The 19,863-nt window shown below is 40.4% G+C and overlaps 1 protein-coding gene across 9 annotated transcripts in view; it reads right to left on the bottom strand.

Moving 5' to 3' along the window:
* The window catches only part of ARID1B (AT-rich interaction domain 1B), a 326,580-nt gene that overhangs the window by 95,426 nt on the left and 211,291 nt on the right, over positions 1–19,863 (bottom strand). For all 9 annotated transcript variants that reach the window (XM_038133282.1, XM_038133283.1, XM_038133279.1 and 6 more), the window contains one exon: positions 3,161–3,404. In XM_038133282.1, the coding sequence (XP_037989210.1) occupies positions 3,161–3,404 (244 nt within the window). The remainder of the gene's footprint in view (positions 1–3,160; positions 3,405–19,863) is intronic.

Below are 19,863 nucleotides of genomic sequence, written 5' to 3'. Positions count from 1 at the left end.
GCTTCCACTAATGGTTTAGGGTTGAATAAGGCACAGTTCAAGACCCAAAGCAATGCGGGGCATCACATCTCATTCTTTGGAAGAATACGTACCCTAATTATAAAGATGGCTACAAAATAAAGAGATCAGGATTTCTGGCAAAACAGAATAATGATCTACTTAATAGGAAATCTTAATGTCATTTTGAATCAGTAGAAATTATAGAAAAGTAGGATTTCAGCCCTGTAATGAACATACATCGGAACAAGAAGTCTTCTGATTTTGAGAGAAAACTACCTTTCTGAACAAAATCCATCCAAGTTGTTTTTTCTGCTCTTAGGAGTTAATCTCCCTGGTCTATTCTGGTAATGTGAATGGAAACAAAGGCTGTATATGCATGTGCCACTTACCACACAAAATATCCATCCAGTATTTCAGAGAGCACAGGAAGGAAATGCCCACTGAGCTAGGGACGTGCCAATGTCAGTGCTGCCTGTGCCAGGCTGTTCCTGTGAAATTTGTGGCGTGCAGCAGAAAGCAATGCAGGGTGGCAGGACTGCAGAGGGGTGCGGAGACAGCTTAAACAGGCAGTGGAAGAGAATCAGCCATTTGGGAGGTTTAATAGGGGGCTGTTTGTTTGTCTGCCCTTTTGATGTTAAATTAGTTTTCAATTTTGTTGCAAGGAAGGAGCCATTGGGAAAAGGATGCTTCTCTTCCAGTAAACCCTGGGAAAGCAACACCTTTATTTTAACGGTCTTCCCACCAAGAACCCCCTGCAACATTTTGGCTTTCCCTAGCCATAGCTATCAGCAACACAACAGCTGCTCATTTTACAATGACTTGCTGGAGAGAGAATGATTGAAAGAGCCAATCTATGTCACATTGAGAAACTGTGGCACAACAGGAGGTAATAGGAGAGGAATGAGGTCAGAACAAACAAGGGTAGGGTGAGAACGGAGAAGAAAATAGCAGAGAACAAAATTACTAAAGGCAAGGTGCTGTACTACACAATCTATGTTTAAAAACCTCTACAACCTGACTGCTGCAAACAGCCACAGAAATGCAAACAAGCTCTGTGATACTTTTTCTTAGGGTCTCATGAATGCAGCTGATGATAAAAGCTACCCAAGTCCTTGTAATGAAGAACAATGGTGTGAACACACTTAGGTGAAAGCACAGTCTAATTCATACGGCTTGAAAGCCCCAGGACCCAGCAGCATCCCTCTATCACAGGGCTTTAAATAGCAGCCTTGCTTCTGTTTTTTTGCAGCTCGAGAAACAGCAGCAGCAGCAGCAGCAGCAGCGATGGTACCACAGCTGCCCGGCTGCCCTCTGGAGAGCGCTGCCTTAGCTCACGTCTGGGAGTTCACCTTTAGCAAGAGCTGCAGAGACCAGAAGCTTGTCTATGACAAGGAAACAGTGCAGGGTGATTTTGATTTAGCACCATTCATAAAAATCGTTCCTGAGAAAGAATTGCTTTTGTGTTACTGCAGCAGACCAGAAAACCACCGTGCAAAATGGTGGCACAGTTTGTATGTAGAGACAATGCTTTTCACTAGGTGACTTATAAAATGAGCTTTTGGGGCTCATCTGAAACGATGAAGTGACTGACTCTGACCCTGACCTCTGAGCCCATATCCCTTCTATTTTCACCCCATGGGGATTAGGTGGTTTCATAAAAGTTATTACTCTCCCCCAACACACTTATGCTCATCCTTACATATCAGGGCTATAATAAAGCTATTTTCAGCGTCCCAACATTTTTTCCCTATTCAGCAACCAAGCTGCTAAAATGCCAATCCATTTACTCACCTGAATCTGACTTGTGGCAAAACGTTACCTTTCCAGCCAGGAGGACTATCTGGCTTCACTCAGTAACAGAGATGGATTTCTATACCAAATACTGGGAACCACCCTTGGAAATACAAAGCTACCACACTGTATATAATGCTGTCCCCACTATTCCTACTCCACCTGAGCATGTGCTGCCAGTCAGAGTGGCTGGAGAGGGAAGAAATAACTGCAGGGCATATGCACAGCATCAGGGCTCAACATGCTCAGGCCACACTTAGTACTAAACATTCCTGTGTGCACTGAGCTTACTTCCCTCTGCTTTTCTAGTTTAACCTCTGAAGACAAACACGCAGGAACATTTTACACAAATACCTTTGTATCAAATACCAAAACACACACTACTCTCTGAATTTTAACCAGCATTTGGTTTACAGCAACACTCAAACCACCTAACAAAAAGGCACTTCTGCTTTTGTTTCTTTTAACTGAGGTCCATGTTTATTATTTTGTGGTTTTGTCAGCAACTGATGTTATCCCTAGGGTAATGTCAGCACTCTCCTACTCCTAGGAATTCCCCTAGTATTCAAAATGTCAGAGGATAATAAAAAAACCTGAACATCAGAAAGAGAATAAACTCATCTGAAATACTAAATACAAATTGCTGCCTGACCCTTTGGAATAAGTAACATGTCAGATGGGTGGGGATAAGGTAAGAACTGAAATTAATGTATGCCATTTTTTTCTTCTGGGTATCTTAACAGATTTCCACAAATTTCTGAATATACATGACTGTGTGTCATACTCTAAATTGCACAAGAGAGCGAGTGGCAAGCCTGCCACTGGTATTCCAATCTCTACTGATGGGGCTGAATCCCTAGTAACTTGCTAATCTTTGCAAATATTAAGAAATATCTCATACAATATTCTGTATTCATGTCCAAAATTACATTGCCACAATACAGAGTTGGAAAATCTCTGCCTCATCCTGCAGGTCTGTAACCACCATTCAAGCTCAAGAGCCAAACCCAACAGAAATACAAAGTTAGAATAAAAAAAGGACTGTAAATAATCGAGAGAAGTATGTGACAAATGATGCACAAACCAAATACAAAAACTACACCTAAGTATTCACATTGGTTGGCGATAAAGACATTTATAGAACACCTATGTGGAGTCAAGTTCAGAATTTTGAGCATTCTGAAGGCTTGGCAGCTGAAGTTTAGATTGAATTTACTTCTGCTCTAAGTATGCTTTTTTTTTTTTCAAAAAAAGACCCTGAAAATGCAGGATTCTCAGACAATAAATTAGTTCGGAATGTGGGAGTATTTATTTATGTATTTAATAAACCTACCAATTGGTTTAATTCTGTTTGTTAGAACACACTTACCTGGAATACTCGCTGGAGAAATGGGACCAGATCTTGACTGGTTGCTTCCAACGGGTGAGCCTACAGGGGAAGGCGATGGTCCCCCAGGGATGCCAGAGAGATGTGGAGAAGCATGAGGGGAAAACGGAGACTGTGCAGGGTTGCTCTGCTCCCCTTGGCTGCTCGTAGAGCCTGACGCGCTAACAGCTGAGCTGAGGGTTGCTTCAGTTCCAGTCGGCAAGTCGTCAATGGATCCAGATAAATCCTGAGGAAAAAGGAAAAATGACCATAAGTGCTTCCATGAATACTCAGGCCACAGGACTCAAGAGCTGGCGAGCTGGCATGGCAATAGATCCATTTGTTTACTTATTGCAGCAGATAACCGAGAGGTTGTCTTTAACATTTAACACATAGTTAAATGATGGCAGAAAACAAGGACGGTATGCACAATTCTCTGCTTAATCTCTAATTCTTTTGAGGAAAAGAGCAAGCAAGGGCAACAAATGAATTGGAACCAAATTCATTCAGCATTGAATTTAACCTTTTCCATCTGGATTAAGCTTTCAAAATTAATCCCACAAATTCTGCCTGAGCATACCAAAACTAATGAAAATGATACATCAGTTTCAGTTTCACATAGTATTTAATTTTGGGGTTTGCTACCATTACAATCACAGCTTATACACTTCAATCTAAAGCTCTACAATGAGAGAAGAGTGTAAAATATGCAGCTCTGTAACACTCCCTTGCAGATCCTTCGCCTTGCAACAAGGAGATGAGAAGAGGCCCTGCCCTCAGCTGCAGCACTGGATCCACTGGCCACCAAGGAACAAGGACTGCCGCTTCTCCACTTCCACCAAACACCAATTACAGCTCACATGTTCTCTTCAATTTCATCTGAGTACACTGCTAAACAGTTACTCCATTTCAGCTCATAACTGCTGCATTTTCAATGAAAAATTCCTCTGTAGGTCACAACACATTTGAATTCTAACTATGAACTCCTGGACATATTCCCTCAAGCTGTAACACAGGAGTTATACTGGTCTTTGAATCTGTGGGAGTAATTAGGGGTTTTAAATAATTTTAAGATCAGATATGAAAAACCAAGAATGCTGTGACAAAGCAAGCACATGCTCCCTAACTGTCAGAAAAATTGTTAATTCCTAAGCATCAGAGAAAAACCTCATACAAACCAAAAGGTGCCAACATTGCTATGCTTCTGTAGCTATTGGCAGGTCATGAGGAACGTGTTACTATGTTGCTATTTCTATTAGCAAATTAAAGCTCAAAAAAGTGGCACAGATCTACCTCACATATAGATCAGGCCATTAAATGATCCCTGAGACTTGAAATAACTGGGATGCCAGGGCGCATTACTTTGACTCACCCTGACTTCATTTGTTTGGCTCATGCAAGTGGTTGCAGCACAGACAGCATGACCCCTTGTACGAATAGCACAAAAAGAACTGGGTTCTGCCTGAGCAGAGAGCTCAGGAAGCAAAGCCTTAGTGCTGCCTAATTTTCGTAACAAAAAATGAAGTTTTTTTAGAAGTCACAGAACATAGGCAGAACTCATGTGGTGTGAGTTAGAGCCCTGCCCAATGATGGCTACCTCCATTACAAGGGAGGCTCACAGCCAGGTTCCCCTAACAGACAGGACATGGTCAGTCTTCCAAGGCTCAGGAAGAGGAGTTTAAGCACTGCTTAAACAGTTAACAGTTTAAGCTTAAACTGCTTAACAGTTTAAGCACTGCTAACACTCACTAGAAGCTGTAGAATGCTACCTGTTATTCCTCCTTGTGTGTAAGGACAGGGAATACAAACCACCCAACTCTGCAGGGCATTTTGCAGGCCTTACTTCCAAGGAGTTCCACAAATACTTCAAGAACAACTCTCACCACAGTTAAATTTTCATTTTTCTGACAAGCATGGAATTGTACCCGTATGCCATTAGGCACATGAAAAGCAAAAATTAAGGCTAAAACTTCAGTCTACGTCTAGATGCTGCATTCACTCAAGAATAGACTTCCAAATTTGTACAAATGGAAATTTAATTATGAAGTGGGCAATAAACTATTTTCATAGTTTATTTGGGGTTTTTTGGAACTATCAACTGTAGAAAAATGTAAACAAGCAATAACAGTGCTTGGTACTGCATAGAGCAACACTAGATATTTTTCACAGTAGAATGTATTTGGCAAACAGGTAAGCAATTACTGCTTTTCCGTACATAATATGGTATTCTTCTAAATGGAATCAAATCGCTGCTGTCGTCATGTGTAACAAATGCTGCAGAAAGTGCTGATAAAACAAGTGCTGCTGAAAAGCATATAATAAACCTCTGAAAACTGAATGTTGCAGAATAGAGCCTATTCTAAAGGAATATAAATTCTGTCTAAAAAACAGATAGGCATACAACTGACAGAAGATATAGAAAGCACACAGGTTTACATTTAGAATAACAAAGATTTTTAAAGGGTGTGTGGAGTAAAGCTTTCATTTTTGTTGGCAAACCAAAGTACTGGAAAAAAACAAATTTGCCAGGATAATGGAAAAGCCATGAAAAAATTAGCACTGTCCTTGATGAAATTATCTGCTGCTCACAGGCTAAGGCAAAACTTCAGGATTGGACTGAAGTTCAGTTTTCCTGTCAGGTCATAGCGATTTCTCCAGCCTTCCACAAGAGTAGAACAACTGGTGAGTCTCAGGCATCTTGTCAAATCCCTGCTTTCCAGGAATTTCTTCACCCACCTGATGAAACTCCTTTACCAAGGTGGAAAAGGAAGAGAAAACCTTGCATGACACCAGCCTATTTAAATTGCCAAGCCACACCACCACCCTCAAGCAGTGCAGGCTAGGGAGCAGCCTGGCGGGCACAGCACACCCACAGGGCTTTGCCCTGCCCAGATGGGATTTTCTCCCAGGAATGGGGAACTTTACAATCACTATATCTGCTCAAGATGCAATGATAGTGTTCACTCATCAGACACAGGAAGAAACGGAGAAAGAGGTTGATCTCAGGATGGCACAAAAGATGGTTACCTATCTAGAAGTCTGGGCTGTGCAACACAATCTCCTACGCTGTCTTCAAGTAGGCTAAAATAAGAAATATCAGCTGTTCTGTGCAGGATGGTTTGGGTTTTTAATTTGTTTGTGGGGGATATGGGTTGTGCGTTTTGATTTTGTTCTTTTTCTTTTCTTTTAACATATACTTCAAGGCCTTACCTAGTTTTCTAATGTGGAAAGTTTGAGCAGGCAAGCAACTGGGAAACTTGCAGCATACAGAGGCTTTAGAAACACCTCTCTTAAATAAAGAAGCTAATTGGGAAATTAAAGAGAAGGATAAGAAAAACTTTATGTGAAGCACCTGGACAGAAAGAGCAGAAGTCGAATTTCTGTTCTCCTATTATCAGCATTTTGATGCTTTCTTTTGCCTCATTTTAACAGAACAGTAGTGAAGTTGTGCAAATTCCACATCACAAACATTTATTTATATATAAAACAGTATACACATACACATTATATACATCAATTACATGGATACACTTGCACTTACTTAGCATATCTACATGTAAAGCTATTAGGAAGCCTGCTAATAGGAGAAATTCACAGAGGTTTAAGCATACAGCCTAGTTAACAAAGAAGCTCTGTAACTAATACTCCTCTAGAGGACAATTTAGTCAGCAGGGCACCAAGTCTATTCTTCTTTTATAAGTAGTATCAGATCTATGATGCCTGTAAAGAACAGAGAGACCTTACTTACTGCATCTCATTCAAACCAAGGCACCTTCAAGCTACAGTGCTTCCATTTATCTTGTTGGAAAGTTGGCAGGTTAGGTAATTGCTGGGATTCTTTTAAAGGCCTGAAGTCCCCATACCCTAAGGCATGCCTTAAATTTTGCCTCTTTTCAGAGGCTTTTTCTAGAAAGCACTCATTTCTTCCAGTAAAACCTAGCAAGTTTAGAATTACCAGTAGTCTTGTGTTTCTTACAGATCTGTTTCTTGTACAGCAATCTTATTATTCCTATCTATGGTATTGTTATGGCTATATTTTCAAATCTGACATAAAATCTTAGAAAAAATGAAGGACAAAATATTTTCTCCCTCCCATCACAAATCTGTATTACAATTCTGTATTGTCTATGTTAGCTTTATATCCTGTCTTATTCTGGACATCCTAACCAGCTTTCAAAGTTCATTTCTACATAATACCTTGCTTACAAACTGAAATGTCCCCGTGCAGGATTTATCTATTTAAGCAAAGTGTTTTATCTTCAACTATCTTCAGTTCTAGCCTCACCTTCCAACCTATGCACGACCTTTTTTCTTGTCCATCTGACAAGAACAAGAGCTGAAATGGACAGGATCACATTGTGCTTGGGATTGTAACGTTATGCCTTCCTGGTGGCATGATCTTATCAGAGTGACAGGAGAGACACTTGAAACAGCACACCATTTTACTACTGCAAGGTGGGCAGCAAGGGGTAGAAGGAAGCAAAATGTTTATCCAGAGTCAGGAAACCCAAAGCTACAAAGAGACTACAGGAAGAAAACCCCTACAAACACCCACATGTAATATAATAATATTAATTACTCAAGGAACACACACCTAGATCGAACAAAGAGCAATAGGGAGCTACAGTAGTTCAGCAATACCACCACAGTTTTACACACCAGCTGTGAAGGACTACAGCATTCACTGCGGAACAAAAATTTAGACTGCAAATACTTGGTGCAGTTGCAAGCTTTGTTTAGCAATGTCTCAGCAGACACAAATCAAGATTTTAAGGGAATCCCTTGCTAAATACCTAACAGTTGAAAAAGAATGAGCACCTTCTCTGAAATCAGCAGAAGGAGAAAATGTGGGGCAACTTGCTAACGAAGCTCCTACACCACTAAATCACAGCCTAAATTCTCTAGGAAGTTACTGCAGTTTGGGGCTCTCTTGTGGGGATTATGCAGAGCACATACAACCTGTGGTTTATTTAAATTTTCCAACTCTTGCCTTCCAGTTCCTTTATGCTCAGGGAATAGAAGAAAAGCAGAGATATTAAAATAGAAGACATAGATATTAAAATTAAAGACACACAAAACCTTTCTGTCTCCAAGTAGCTGAACCCCCAGACTCTATCCTACCATCCACTGTGCTGGGATGAATCCCAGCACTGCACGTAGGGAACTTCTTCAACTGACTGGCTGCAGGATCAAAGCCTGCTCATTCTGTTCAGGCCTTCCTGAAGTATTTCCTTAGGACGGTGCTGCTCAAAAGACAGGATCCTGCATGAAATATCCATCTCTTTAACATGAATCACTACTTTAGAAGCAAAATTATATATACAAGCAAACATATTTCACATGTAAGTATGTAAATATATATTCAAACAGACATACACTCTGCTATTGTTTTGGAGCCATGGGGGATTATGAACAATATGCTCTGTAATTGAGATTAACTTTGAACAAATGATTTGGCTGACAAACACACATATGCACACAAAAGGAAAACCCACAATAGCTCTGTTTAAATTTCAAGATATTTGTAAGACCTCTTTTCATCACAAAGCAGCCTATAATAGCATGTTTCAAGAAGTCTTCCAAAGGCCCTGCTGGTCACATTGTGGAGGCAGCGAGTGAGCTAACAGCCTCCCAGCGCCTACGCAACCGGAAAAATGCACGGGCGCAGCAACCATTGGGACCACGTGGAAAATTCTTTTCTTTTCAAAGGCTGCTACCCCCAACCTGGGTATCTTCCTTCCATGCCAGCTGCATAATGACCCTCATCTAAGCACAAAAAATGTACCTAATGCACATCCTTAAAAAATTGTTTAACAGGAGACCGCAGGTCTGCCATTACATTTCTGCCAAAATCCCTTTTACATGCCTTACTGAAATTAATTCTGTGGGAGAACAAGGTTCATTCTCTGAATCTTGTTAAATCAAGGTCTGGAGCAGGAAAAGTAGAGAAGACCACTTCTAGTACAAACACCTCCCCAAGGAAAAAGCTTGATTTTTATTGACAAGGCTTATTTCACTTGCAAGACAAACACAAACTTTGACAACAGGTAGGCAGAGGAACTTTTTATGATACTCGTGTTACCTAGAAATCTTACTTAACTCCACTTACTATATGTTTCAGTGTTTTAAACCAGATTTTTAACTTTAACCTTTATGTCATAAACTATTAATGCAATATTCTAAAGGAAGGGAATTCTAAGTATACGATAAAAATATTAGTGTCTTGCACTAAATTTAGTGACAAAGCACCACTTGCCAGGGAAACATGTTCCCTTCATTCTGTGGACCTCATATGCTTCCCAAAATAACTTGGGTTACTGAACTGTGTTGCAAGTACTCTCTCTGATCAGTATCAAGCACTTTCTCTGAGAAGTTTTACAGGCAAGTCCCTGAGGATGCAAAAATCTTTTTCCCAAAAGCTCTATATTCACTCAAGCAACCAAGAAGAAGTGCAATCAAACAACGCAGTGCCAGTGCCCTGCCTGATGTCCTTTCAATCTATGAGATCCTGGAATTAGATCAGTCTTCAAGAAGTTATCTCCAAAAAATTCATATCACAGCTTACTACATAATTGCTAAGCAAAAGACTGTTCATTCAAAGAAAGAGTAATTTTTTTTACTGCAAAGGACATTTTTTTGTAAAACAACCTTACCTAAAAATAAAAGTTGTTGACCTAGGGATACAGGAATCCAAGAACAGAACATGATTTGCCCGTATCTGTCACACATGGAATGAGAAGAACTTGCTAGGATGGATACCATCACATTTCTGCGCCTAAAATGATCCACAATGGGATCTCATTTGCTTGTCCAGACAAGAGCTTTACACCAACACCAACTTAGGGCATCTAGGAGTTCAAAACTGATGAGACACCAGATAAAGGCCCCATCAGCCCCACTCTCCCCTGCCTGTGCCAAGTGCTACTCACTGTGGGGTCTGCAGCTCCCTGGCCATTAACAAGAAGGGGCTCCTGAGTCCTACAGCTGCATCAAGTAACCTAACAGCAAAAATTCACTGGTTTATAAACACTGACTCCTGTGTATGAAATGATAAATACTAATGACCCATGTGCCATCAAAGCAAATTGACAAAGTCTAACAAGGACTGTAAAGCGTAGGACACACAGCCTGTCTGACAAGGATACTTTTAAATATTGAAAATAAACAGTAAATCTCCAGAACAGAAAAACAGTAACACAGCATCTCTCAAGATACAAACTTCCCTGTTTATCTCTGAAGCAGAATGCTTAGCACGTAGAATTTCTGGAAATAAAATTTAAAACCAAAAAGCCACAAACCCTTAGGAGTCATTTGTTTCTTCAGTACTGTAGCAAAGAAAAATTCCCAGCTAACAACTCTTGTAGCTACAACATCATTTATCATCAATAAACCATCAACCTTTAAAACAACCAAATCAATGAAAACCACAACAAATGGCCCCATGAAGAAGAAAGAAAAGCTGTGTTTGCATAACAGCAATCTAATAAAATTCAGTTTATTCATACTACTTCCTATGCATAGTACCAAACTTAACCACTCCCAAACATGAAATTCCTTCTGTTAAATCTAAAGGGTTTTTCATATAAAGAACAGTGAGGTGAGATGTAACAACTTCCCTTTTTTCAGTCTCTTCAGATTACAACCATTTTCTAGATCATGTATCCTGTACTTGCCTCCACAGGGATAAGACAGTCTAAATTGGTAGGATAAAACAGAGAGGAAGCTGAATTAAACAAACCATGTACTGAGCCAAAATCCTTCAAGCTCTCTGGAACTGGAACTTGTTCTTTTGGGGATCACTATCCTTCTCCCTCTATGCAGCAAGCCTAGTGATGCCATGCTGATGTTTAACCTGAATGGACACTGCGTGACCACCCTGCTCACCAGTCCAGACTGCTCTCCTGGCTGTGCTTCTGGCCATGCTGAATTCAGCACCAAAAAGCCACAGGGAAAACACCATGTAGCTGCTACTCCTCCTCCCATCACTTACTTACTCTACTTTCACAGCTGATGTAGAAAGAAATCCGACTAAGTAAGGAAGGAGTACCAAATCACAGGAAAGACAAATATGGATTGGAGCAAAGGCATATGAGAAAGAACTAGACATTATTAACAGAACATAAAGGTTGGTAGATCTGAAAGAGACCAAACATTTCAGCAAGAGCAGCAGCAATATGCATTAGAAAGTACTGCTTGCTCCCTTTATTCCATTTACTCTGGCCATCATACTTTGGAAACTTGCAGCACACGCAGTCAGACATAGACCATCTGTCTTTGAGACTATATATTAAAAAATCTGATGTTGTGCAGGTGTGGCTCAAGCAGAAAGGAACAAACAAAACTTCAGAATACCATAACATGTAATGTGGTAAAATTTACACCATGCCTCATCTGGACACACCCACGAGACTGCAGAGCAGAGATTCTCAATAGGCCTGTGCTGGGCACCTCCCGTAGGAGAAGCCCTTTGAACATGACCACACAACCTCATGTGGCTGCATGTACCTTACTGTTTACTACTACAGACATTCCCTGAGTCACAACACACCTATTTTGCAACTCTTAATTGACACATTTCTACATGTGCTTCTCAGACTATCCCATCCCACATGGCATCCAGAAGGCATAAACTGTGCTTGTAACTTTGGACCTACAATACTATCTGATTTGGAGGCTGCAGCTGAGAGGATAAAGTGTTGGTCCAACAACCAACTGCCCACTGATCACTGAAAGCAGATATTGTCATGCCACAGTAAATTAGCAAGCTGATAACAAGTGAGCTGTTCTGACAGCCCAAGGACACCAATGCATGGAGCACGATAAAGGGCTTAAACAACGCATTGAGCCGATACACCTGTATGCCCAAGGTAGAAAAACTCTTGATCTACAGCATTTGCCTTTTTTCTTTTTTTTTTTTTCATATTAATACCCTTTGTAGAATTATGGTTTGATAAAAAACTCTGTCCCAGCAGGTTACCGTGGGAATAAGGATCTACAAAACATAGTTTTTCATTAGCTTAGGGCTTGTGCATGCATCATACTGTGTCTCTTTCTTCTCTCTCCCACAACACCCTGTAACCAAATACCACAATTCAATGAGATGGTAAATAAGCCCCAGACACATCTTAAACTTCAAAAACACAGGTGCTCTGTTAACTTTCCATCTCTTCCTCTTGAATCAGAGAGGAGAAAAATGTATACATCAAAAAGACTGATAAATGTTGTAAAGACTACCTTTTTAAGGAACTGAATAAAGTGACTTCCCTCAGAGAACAATATTAATTAATGAATTAAGTCTTATTTAAAATACTGGATATGCAGTGTTATATTGGGGTAACAGGCAGAAATGAGTGTTACAAGGTTTACCTCAGTAAATTTAGCTTAATTTGCCACTTCAGGCTCATTGTCTCATCCTCATGCAAGATCCTCTCATCCTTGTTCCTTTTTCTCTTCATTTTCACTGAACCCAATGTAACTCAGTGGAGTGTAGTATGACCATCAGTAGAGCACAAACACACGCGGCTGTGATCACTCTGCTTCTGCTTTGCTCCTCACACCCCCAGCCACATACTCAAACTGCTTACTTCTTTCTGAGGTCTGTGGACCACAGCAGCAAAACCAAACAATTACTCTTCAAGAGCTGCTCACTCAACCCCTCCCACATTTACATTCCCCAGTAACCTGGGAAAATGTTGAAAAATGAAATCCAAGCAGTGAAAAAGCAGAAAATAAACTTTCAGATTGTTTCTCACACATGCCTGCTACAACAAGGCTCCCACAACACCCCAAGTTCTGGAATTCACACTTCTTTGCAGTAATTCAGTGCTTGCTGGGCATGCCAAATAATTAATTGGTCAGGGAATGTGGTATTTTGAGATGATACAACTTTAACAAACTTAAGTAGAACTCAAGTCTCAGAAACCTCTATATAAATTTCAAAAGGCTTCTGAAATTCTAGAAGAGTGCCTTGGCTTCAGTTTTCTTTTTGAAACAATGCCTTGACCAGCCAAGTAGGAAGCATAACTTGTAGCACTTCAATTAGGCATCAAGAAACAATTCTGAAAGACCAATACCCTTCCCCATCTACTGCTAAGCACCATTTTGGCATGGGAAGAGGTATCTCAAGGCTAAGATTATGCCAGGCTTGTCTTGACTGCTGAGTGAAGTAAACTAAACATTATCCAACAGGTCCGTAATTTCAGGTGCACTCCTGAAATCCAGTGACAAGACGCATGGACGTGTCACTACAGAAGTGTTAAACACTGTGTTCTATGCAATCTACCAAAAAACCCCAACAGATCAACTATTACTGTTCTTTAATTAATATATCATGCAAAGAAAAAACATCCATGGGGAATTTTGAGGGTTCTGTGTGCCTGAGCATGCTTCAGCTTTTTCTTATGAAATAGAGGATAGGGAGTCCTGACATGTTTTAGATAAAGCTTGTAGTGGGTCATTCTTCCAAAATAATCCTTGTTTTTAAGGGAGGAGATTGGTATTGCACAGAACTACCTATTAATTGCAATTCTAATAAACGTGGTCTGAAAAAAATCCAAGACAGCGTGGGTAGGATGTCCAGTGTACAGCAATTGTGGTTCTCAAAAATGTGACTGCCACAATGGATGATCACTTGGTGGGGCCTTACTGGGCAGGGTGCCTCCATCTGCCTTTTTTTATGATGGTGCTTTACCCAGCCTTCTCCTGAGGTGCCAACTGTCCTTCTCCAACACCTGCTAGGCTAACATCCCTGCTGCAGCTTCCTCCAGCAAGCACCACTGCAGTGCCACAGCCCACAGTGCCCTTGGAAGCCACTTGCACAAAATATTTGTAAATACAATAAAAAGTAACTCCTTTCCCCACTGATCTGTATTCTTGTTGCACTGAATTTTGAGAGTATTCATAAATTATGGGAAAAAACACATCAGGTAAAATGACAGTGGTGGAAAAAGAAAGAACTGCAGCTGGAAGCTTCTTTGAAAGAGAGTTTCCCAGGATCTTGTAAGGCAGTGGTGATCCTTTGCTCTCCTCTCTGGCCGCTCCTTTTCCCCCATGGGAAGCCAAAAAAACTGCAGCTCTAGTCAATGGCTGCTTTGTGGTCCCTGCAAGAGGAAGCAGAGACTTCAGCCCTGCCAGACCTTCAGGTGCAGCCCTACCCATTGCTGATTCTCCATACTCCAAGCCTGTCTGAGCTTTGCAACACAGCTTAGGGAGCTGGGCCAGGAAGGTTTTTGGGGAGTGCATCTGATACAAGGATGGAAAAATAGTCATCTGTATGAAGGCATAGTTTTTAAGTACAACAGCTTCAGAAGAACTTGGTTCTTAACCTTATGAAAGTTTTGCTGCATGGCTTCTAAGGTCATTGCTGCTTTGCAGCAGTTTTGCCTGAATTCCTGTCCCAGTTCCCTATTCACAGTCTTCTACATTGAAGTCTACAAATGGGGCCACTGCTTATACACTGCTGTCTCTCTTTAAAAAGACCACTACGTATACCACAACTTCTAAGAAGATCCACCTGATGGAACTATCAAGCCACAGCTCATTTCAACCTTTAAGTTATTCATTAGATAGACCACCAAAAAGAGGGGAAAAAGCAAATCAGTAAGTCAGATCTTTGCAAAGTCTCAAAATACTTCTGAAGCATGCTTGTCAGAACAAACAAATGTACCAAAGGAAGAAACATCCTCACAAATTAAGTAAAAAAATAAATAAAGGGAAAACATATGAAAATTTCAACAACCGTGCCAATCTGTTGCGAGCTGTACCCGTGCCAGTGGGCGGCCTCGGGGCACCGTAGGATTCCTCAGTGCAGTGCCAAGCTCCAGCAATATTGTTATGGTTAGAGAGGAATTTCTCACAAGAGCTAACAAAGGCAGAAGGTCATAAATAAACACAGCAGGATCGCCTTGTCAGTTCTCATTATTAGCGCTGCAGGCACTTGCTTTTCTATGGGCTGCTCACAGGTTCATTTAAGTGTAAGAGCTCCTCCTCAGAATTTCATGCTCATAAATAAAGACAACATTTCATTAGAAAGAAAGGCACACCTAAGTTATTTTTTATTAATTTTTTTTTCCACACACACAGGGGCACATGTGCTTGAGCTGGCTGTGGTGTCTGCAGCTGCTCTATCCGTTCACACCCTGCACTGGCACAACCTTACACTCGGCTAACCCAGGGCTGCAACACCCTTCTATGCTGGCCTCTGTGAGGCCATGCAGGCCTCCCTGAGACCATGGCCATAATGAATGAGGAGAGCCTTACTACTGTAATAATGGTCACCAGAATTACATCTGGGCAGGAAATGAGGCTGAGCTCCTAAACTGATCCTGACGTGCATTATACAACTAGGAAAGCACAGCTGTGTGATCATTATTGCAATTATAAAGTGACATTTAGTGTTAATTTTCTTTTCTTACGGAATTTTGAAACAGAGAGGGGGCGGAACCAGTAACTCTGAGGGCGCAAATGTACAAAAAAAGGAAATTAAAGTTTTTAAGAGTGAAAATGTTGATTCTTCATCACCTGTCAGAGGTTAACAAACAGCCGAATGAAAACGCCTTGTATCTCCCATACACATACCCACCTTTACCTATATCCATACCAATAAAGATGAGTGAAAAGTCAGCTCTGTGTAAAACTAAACACATTTGAAATAAATTAACACTATCATGTAGTGCATGCTGATTTCAAGTTGCAGATAGAGTGCTTTTCAGAATATTAGGGGAAATCAAGAAATCAGCAATGGTATCTCTAGAGAGTTTTTATTTTCTACTTATTACTTTGGAATTAAAAAAAATAATGTAAACATGTTAATAAAGCTGAAAGGTTCACAACCCTGGAAACATTGCCAGTAAATAAAAAGTAAATAAAATAACAGGCCTTATGTCATACAGGGGACGCCTAGCAATGGGAAAACCATTTCTTGGTCACCATTCCTTCCAGCACAAGACAAGTGATAGAGAACATAATTGCTCACCTGCCAATCCCACCCCCTAAAATACCGCTCCCTCTTGTGAACTGTACTGAACACCAACGTACCAGTACATTTAATGGTCATTTCTCTCTTTCTAGTTGCCTAAAATCTGACCAATGTTACTGTTACTATTAACTCAAATCCTCACTTTTTAAACCAAACTATAAGACTGACAAGCAAAAACCCTGGTGCCTTGCATACTTTCTGTGAGAAGCTTGGGAAAACAATTTTCCTTTCAGTTTGCCTCCTATCCCATCACCTGCTATCAGAAGAAGTCGAGTTGTTAGCCCTGATGCACTACAGCAGTAAAGCCATGTTCAAAGAACTGTTTCCCTGAGCTGTGCAGCCCTTCATTACACACCATTCATCATTATCAACACCGGGAACTGCTGGAACAGCCCTTGCGAATGAAAAATCTCCCTGTTTCACTTACAGAGGCTGCCAGCCCACTCCCTTTGGCCTCTGTGCTGAGGCAGGCTTTGTACCTCGGGCAGGGGTCTGCTGGCCATGCTGTGTGCGCCCTCTGACCACAGCCCACCCCTCCAGGAGGGCAGCAGCCCCTCTCCCCTTCTGCCAGTAGGAACGCAGGAGCCGCTCTCCAAACGGCCGGCCCTAAACTGGCCTGTGCCAGGCAGAGAGCCGGAGGTGCCAGGGAAGAGCTTTCTTTCTGCACACCAGCAAGGGTGTGCTTCTTGGCTCCACACTCCTGCAGGGGAAAGAGCTGCTGGAAGTGGAAGGATCTGCAGGAAAGGACAACAGTTTCCAGCTGGTCAGTTCCTCACTCTCTCCCAATCAGGAGCAAGGTGCTGCCAGGGCACAGGGCAGGCTGCAGCCCCTTCTGCAAGGACATGGAGATGCTGCTCTATTTCTAGCCTCTTGCCTTTGCTCACTTTTTCTTATTAATATTTTACAAACATTTACGTAGCAGACGCATTGCAATTAATTTATCTTCCCTGGTCAAAACACATTTACTTCTGTAGAAACACTGCTCTGCCACCCATTTCAAAAGAAGAGCTGGGTTTCAGTTCACTCACTCAAACACAGATTTGTATTAATTCTTGTGCCTCACTAATTATTTCAGAAAAGGAGAACTCCTCACACAAGTTAAAAAGTGACCTAAACCTAAGAACTGCTGTGTGCTATGAATGGCAGTGGACAGAGACAAGGAGAAAGATGTTTTTCAGGGGTCTCTGCAGCACTTTTAAATCACAGTGAGAAGAACTTCAGGTTTCACACACCCATCTTTTTTTCTTCCTTTTTTTTCGTACTGTCTATTTGGTTCTTAAGCAGTTTTGGTCATATTTCAGTAGTATGACATCCACGGCTTTTTTGGGACTTTTGATATCTTAAACTTATTTTACACAGTTACATACTTGGATTTTTCTATAGAAAACATTATAGAATGTTTTAAAATATATTGTATAAAAAATAAAAACATATAAAAATATTCAAAGGACATCAAATTTCTAAATTAAATCATTAAATACTTTGTCATATCCAGCAGCATATTTCACTGCCATAGATGCACTACTGTGGAGTTTTTCCTCTAGGAGTGCAAAATATTTATTTTATACAGTCTGAAAATGGTCATTTTACATTTACTAAGAGTATAAAAATTATGCAAAGAACAGTTGAGAAAGGGGAAATAGAACAGGAGGCATATTCTTCAAAAGAATTATTATAAAAGGAGGTATTTTCTTGTTACAAGATATCATTTGTTATTTTTCAATCAAAGAAAGCTGCAAGAAAACACAAAAAAGGATGAACCATCTACTCTAAAAAAATTATAAACGCCAAAAGATCATAAATAGCACATTAACGTCAGAGTGTTGGCTCTCATTGACTCCTCAGGATTTTAATTTTGCTTTTTAAGGGGAGAAAAGTGGAAATAAACAGAGAAGGCATCATTAGGCTAAGTCCATCCTGGGTTGCCCTAATTTTTTAAGCTAAAACCCCCAAACTGTGTCCATGATCTGTATCAGTTTGTACCTGACCACTTCAGCTGTCCCTGACACTTGACCTGCTTCCAAAAAGCAAGAAGTCCAATTTAAGTCGACGGTCCTACAGGGAGGTAATGGTTTGACCCTTGGTCCCTCCACTGCAACCGTTCCAATTCTCTAATGATTTCCCTGCAGGGTTCATTTACCAGTTCTGGGTCAAAGACCAGCACATCACGAAGGCAAGGGGCAGCAGAAGCACTGCATGATGGATTTGAAAATAAGTGCATCGTAAAGGAAACCTCCATCAATTAGGGATGGCCTTTGAATTCAAAACAAAAGGAAGCAAAGTGCAAATCATAATGTCTACTCTGCTCACTTTAGCAGCACACGATTTAGCAGATACACATGGTGAGAGATGCATTTTAGCCTAGGTGCAAAACCAGCAATCATCCTAGGGCAAACTGTCCCCCCGCTCATCCTCAGAAGAGACGGCCTTCTGCTCACTCTGAGCAACTGTGAAGTTGAAGGGATTCACTATTCGATTCCACGCCAGCTTTTGGTACAACTCAGTACTTTGATATGTGCACCATGACTTGAATTAGAAACATTAAGACCTGCTCTATGAAGCAAAATATTACCCAGGTCCACTTCCACTTTCTGGAACCTGTGGTTTAATTTACTTTTACAGGGAACTGCAAAACTACCAGTTTCATCTTTTCCATCCACTCATTGCCACGTATGTATTAAAACAGCTGCAAATTTCCTTTTTCTTCCAGTGCTCTTCAATACTGAAATGCACTATGTGTTTTTTGGTTTTTTTTTTTTTTTGAAAGAAAGAGATGAGGAAGTATATTTAGAACTACAGAAGGAGATGCAGTAACAACATAAAAATATGAAAGAAATAAAAAATATATTTTGTTTGTTCCTAGTGAAAGATTGAGGGGAAAAAAGAAATAATGTTGGCAAACGTGCAAATAAAAAAAATAATAGAGAATGCTAAAAATCACTTTTAAGGAAGTCTCTGCTTTCCTGAGTGAAGTGACCAGTAAAAGACATGTTAACAACTCTGCTGATGCTAGAAGCTGTGGTCACGACTAGTGGTCATTTGAGGTCACATCTAATGAATTCTGCTTAGCTGTAACAATTACGGAGCTATATCCTCACGTGCAACTCCTTTAATGCTACAGTTACAAGACCACCAAAATTAAAACTTTAAAGAAATCCTAAAAGTTGTGGTTTTATTTTTTGGTGTTTTGTTGTGGGATTGTTTTGTTTTGTTGTTTGTTTTTTAATACTTTTAGTACATCTAGGCTTCGCTTCCCTATTTATTTTTGAAGGACAGGAGAAACTGCTTATCTGATATTCAAAATATGTTCATTATCAAGAAGCCTTGGCTTCTTGCCAAGGCTTTTCAAATTTAATAGTGACTGAGACCTTGTAAAAATACTTTAATTTTCCAAGAGCTGAAGAAGCCTGGAAAGAAAGGACCTCATAGTGTTTCAGCATAGCAACTGAAAACTACAAATTGTCTTTTAAACTTTTGCTTGCCTGTGTGCATTAGTATCACATACTCTCTCCAATATTCCCAATACTAGTATGTGTGTATTATTTTTTTGCAGAAGAAGCACAGAAACCCATATTCTTGCTAAAACAGAGAGAAAGAAAAGTGTGACTTTCTCCAACAATATTTGTCTGAAAAAAGAACATGGCTGCTAAAACTAAGAACAGCCAAATTTAAACACAGAGCAGAGATGTAAAATAATAAGGAAAACATAGCAACAAACTTTTTACGTCAT

Source organism: Motacilla alba, chromosome 3 (assembly GCF_015832195.1).
Source record: "Motacilla alba alba isolate MOTALB_02 chromosome 3, Motacilla_alba_V1.0_pri, whole genome shotgun sequence".
NCBI classification, from domain to species: Eukaryota; Metazoa; Chordata; class Aves; order Passeriformes; family Motacillidae; genus Motacilla; species Motacilla alba.
Note: the sequence above shows the minus strand (reverse complement) of the source record. Positions and strands in the feature narration are given on the sequence as shown.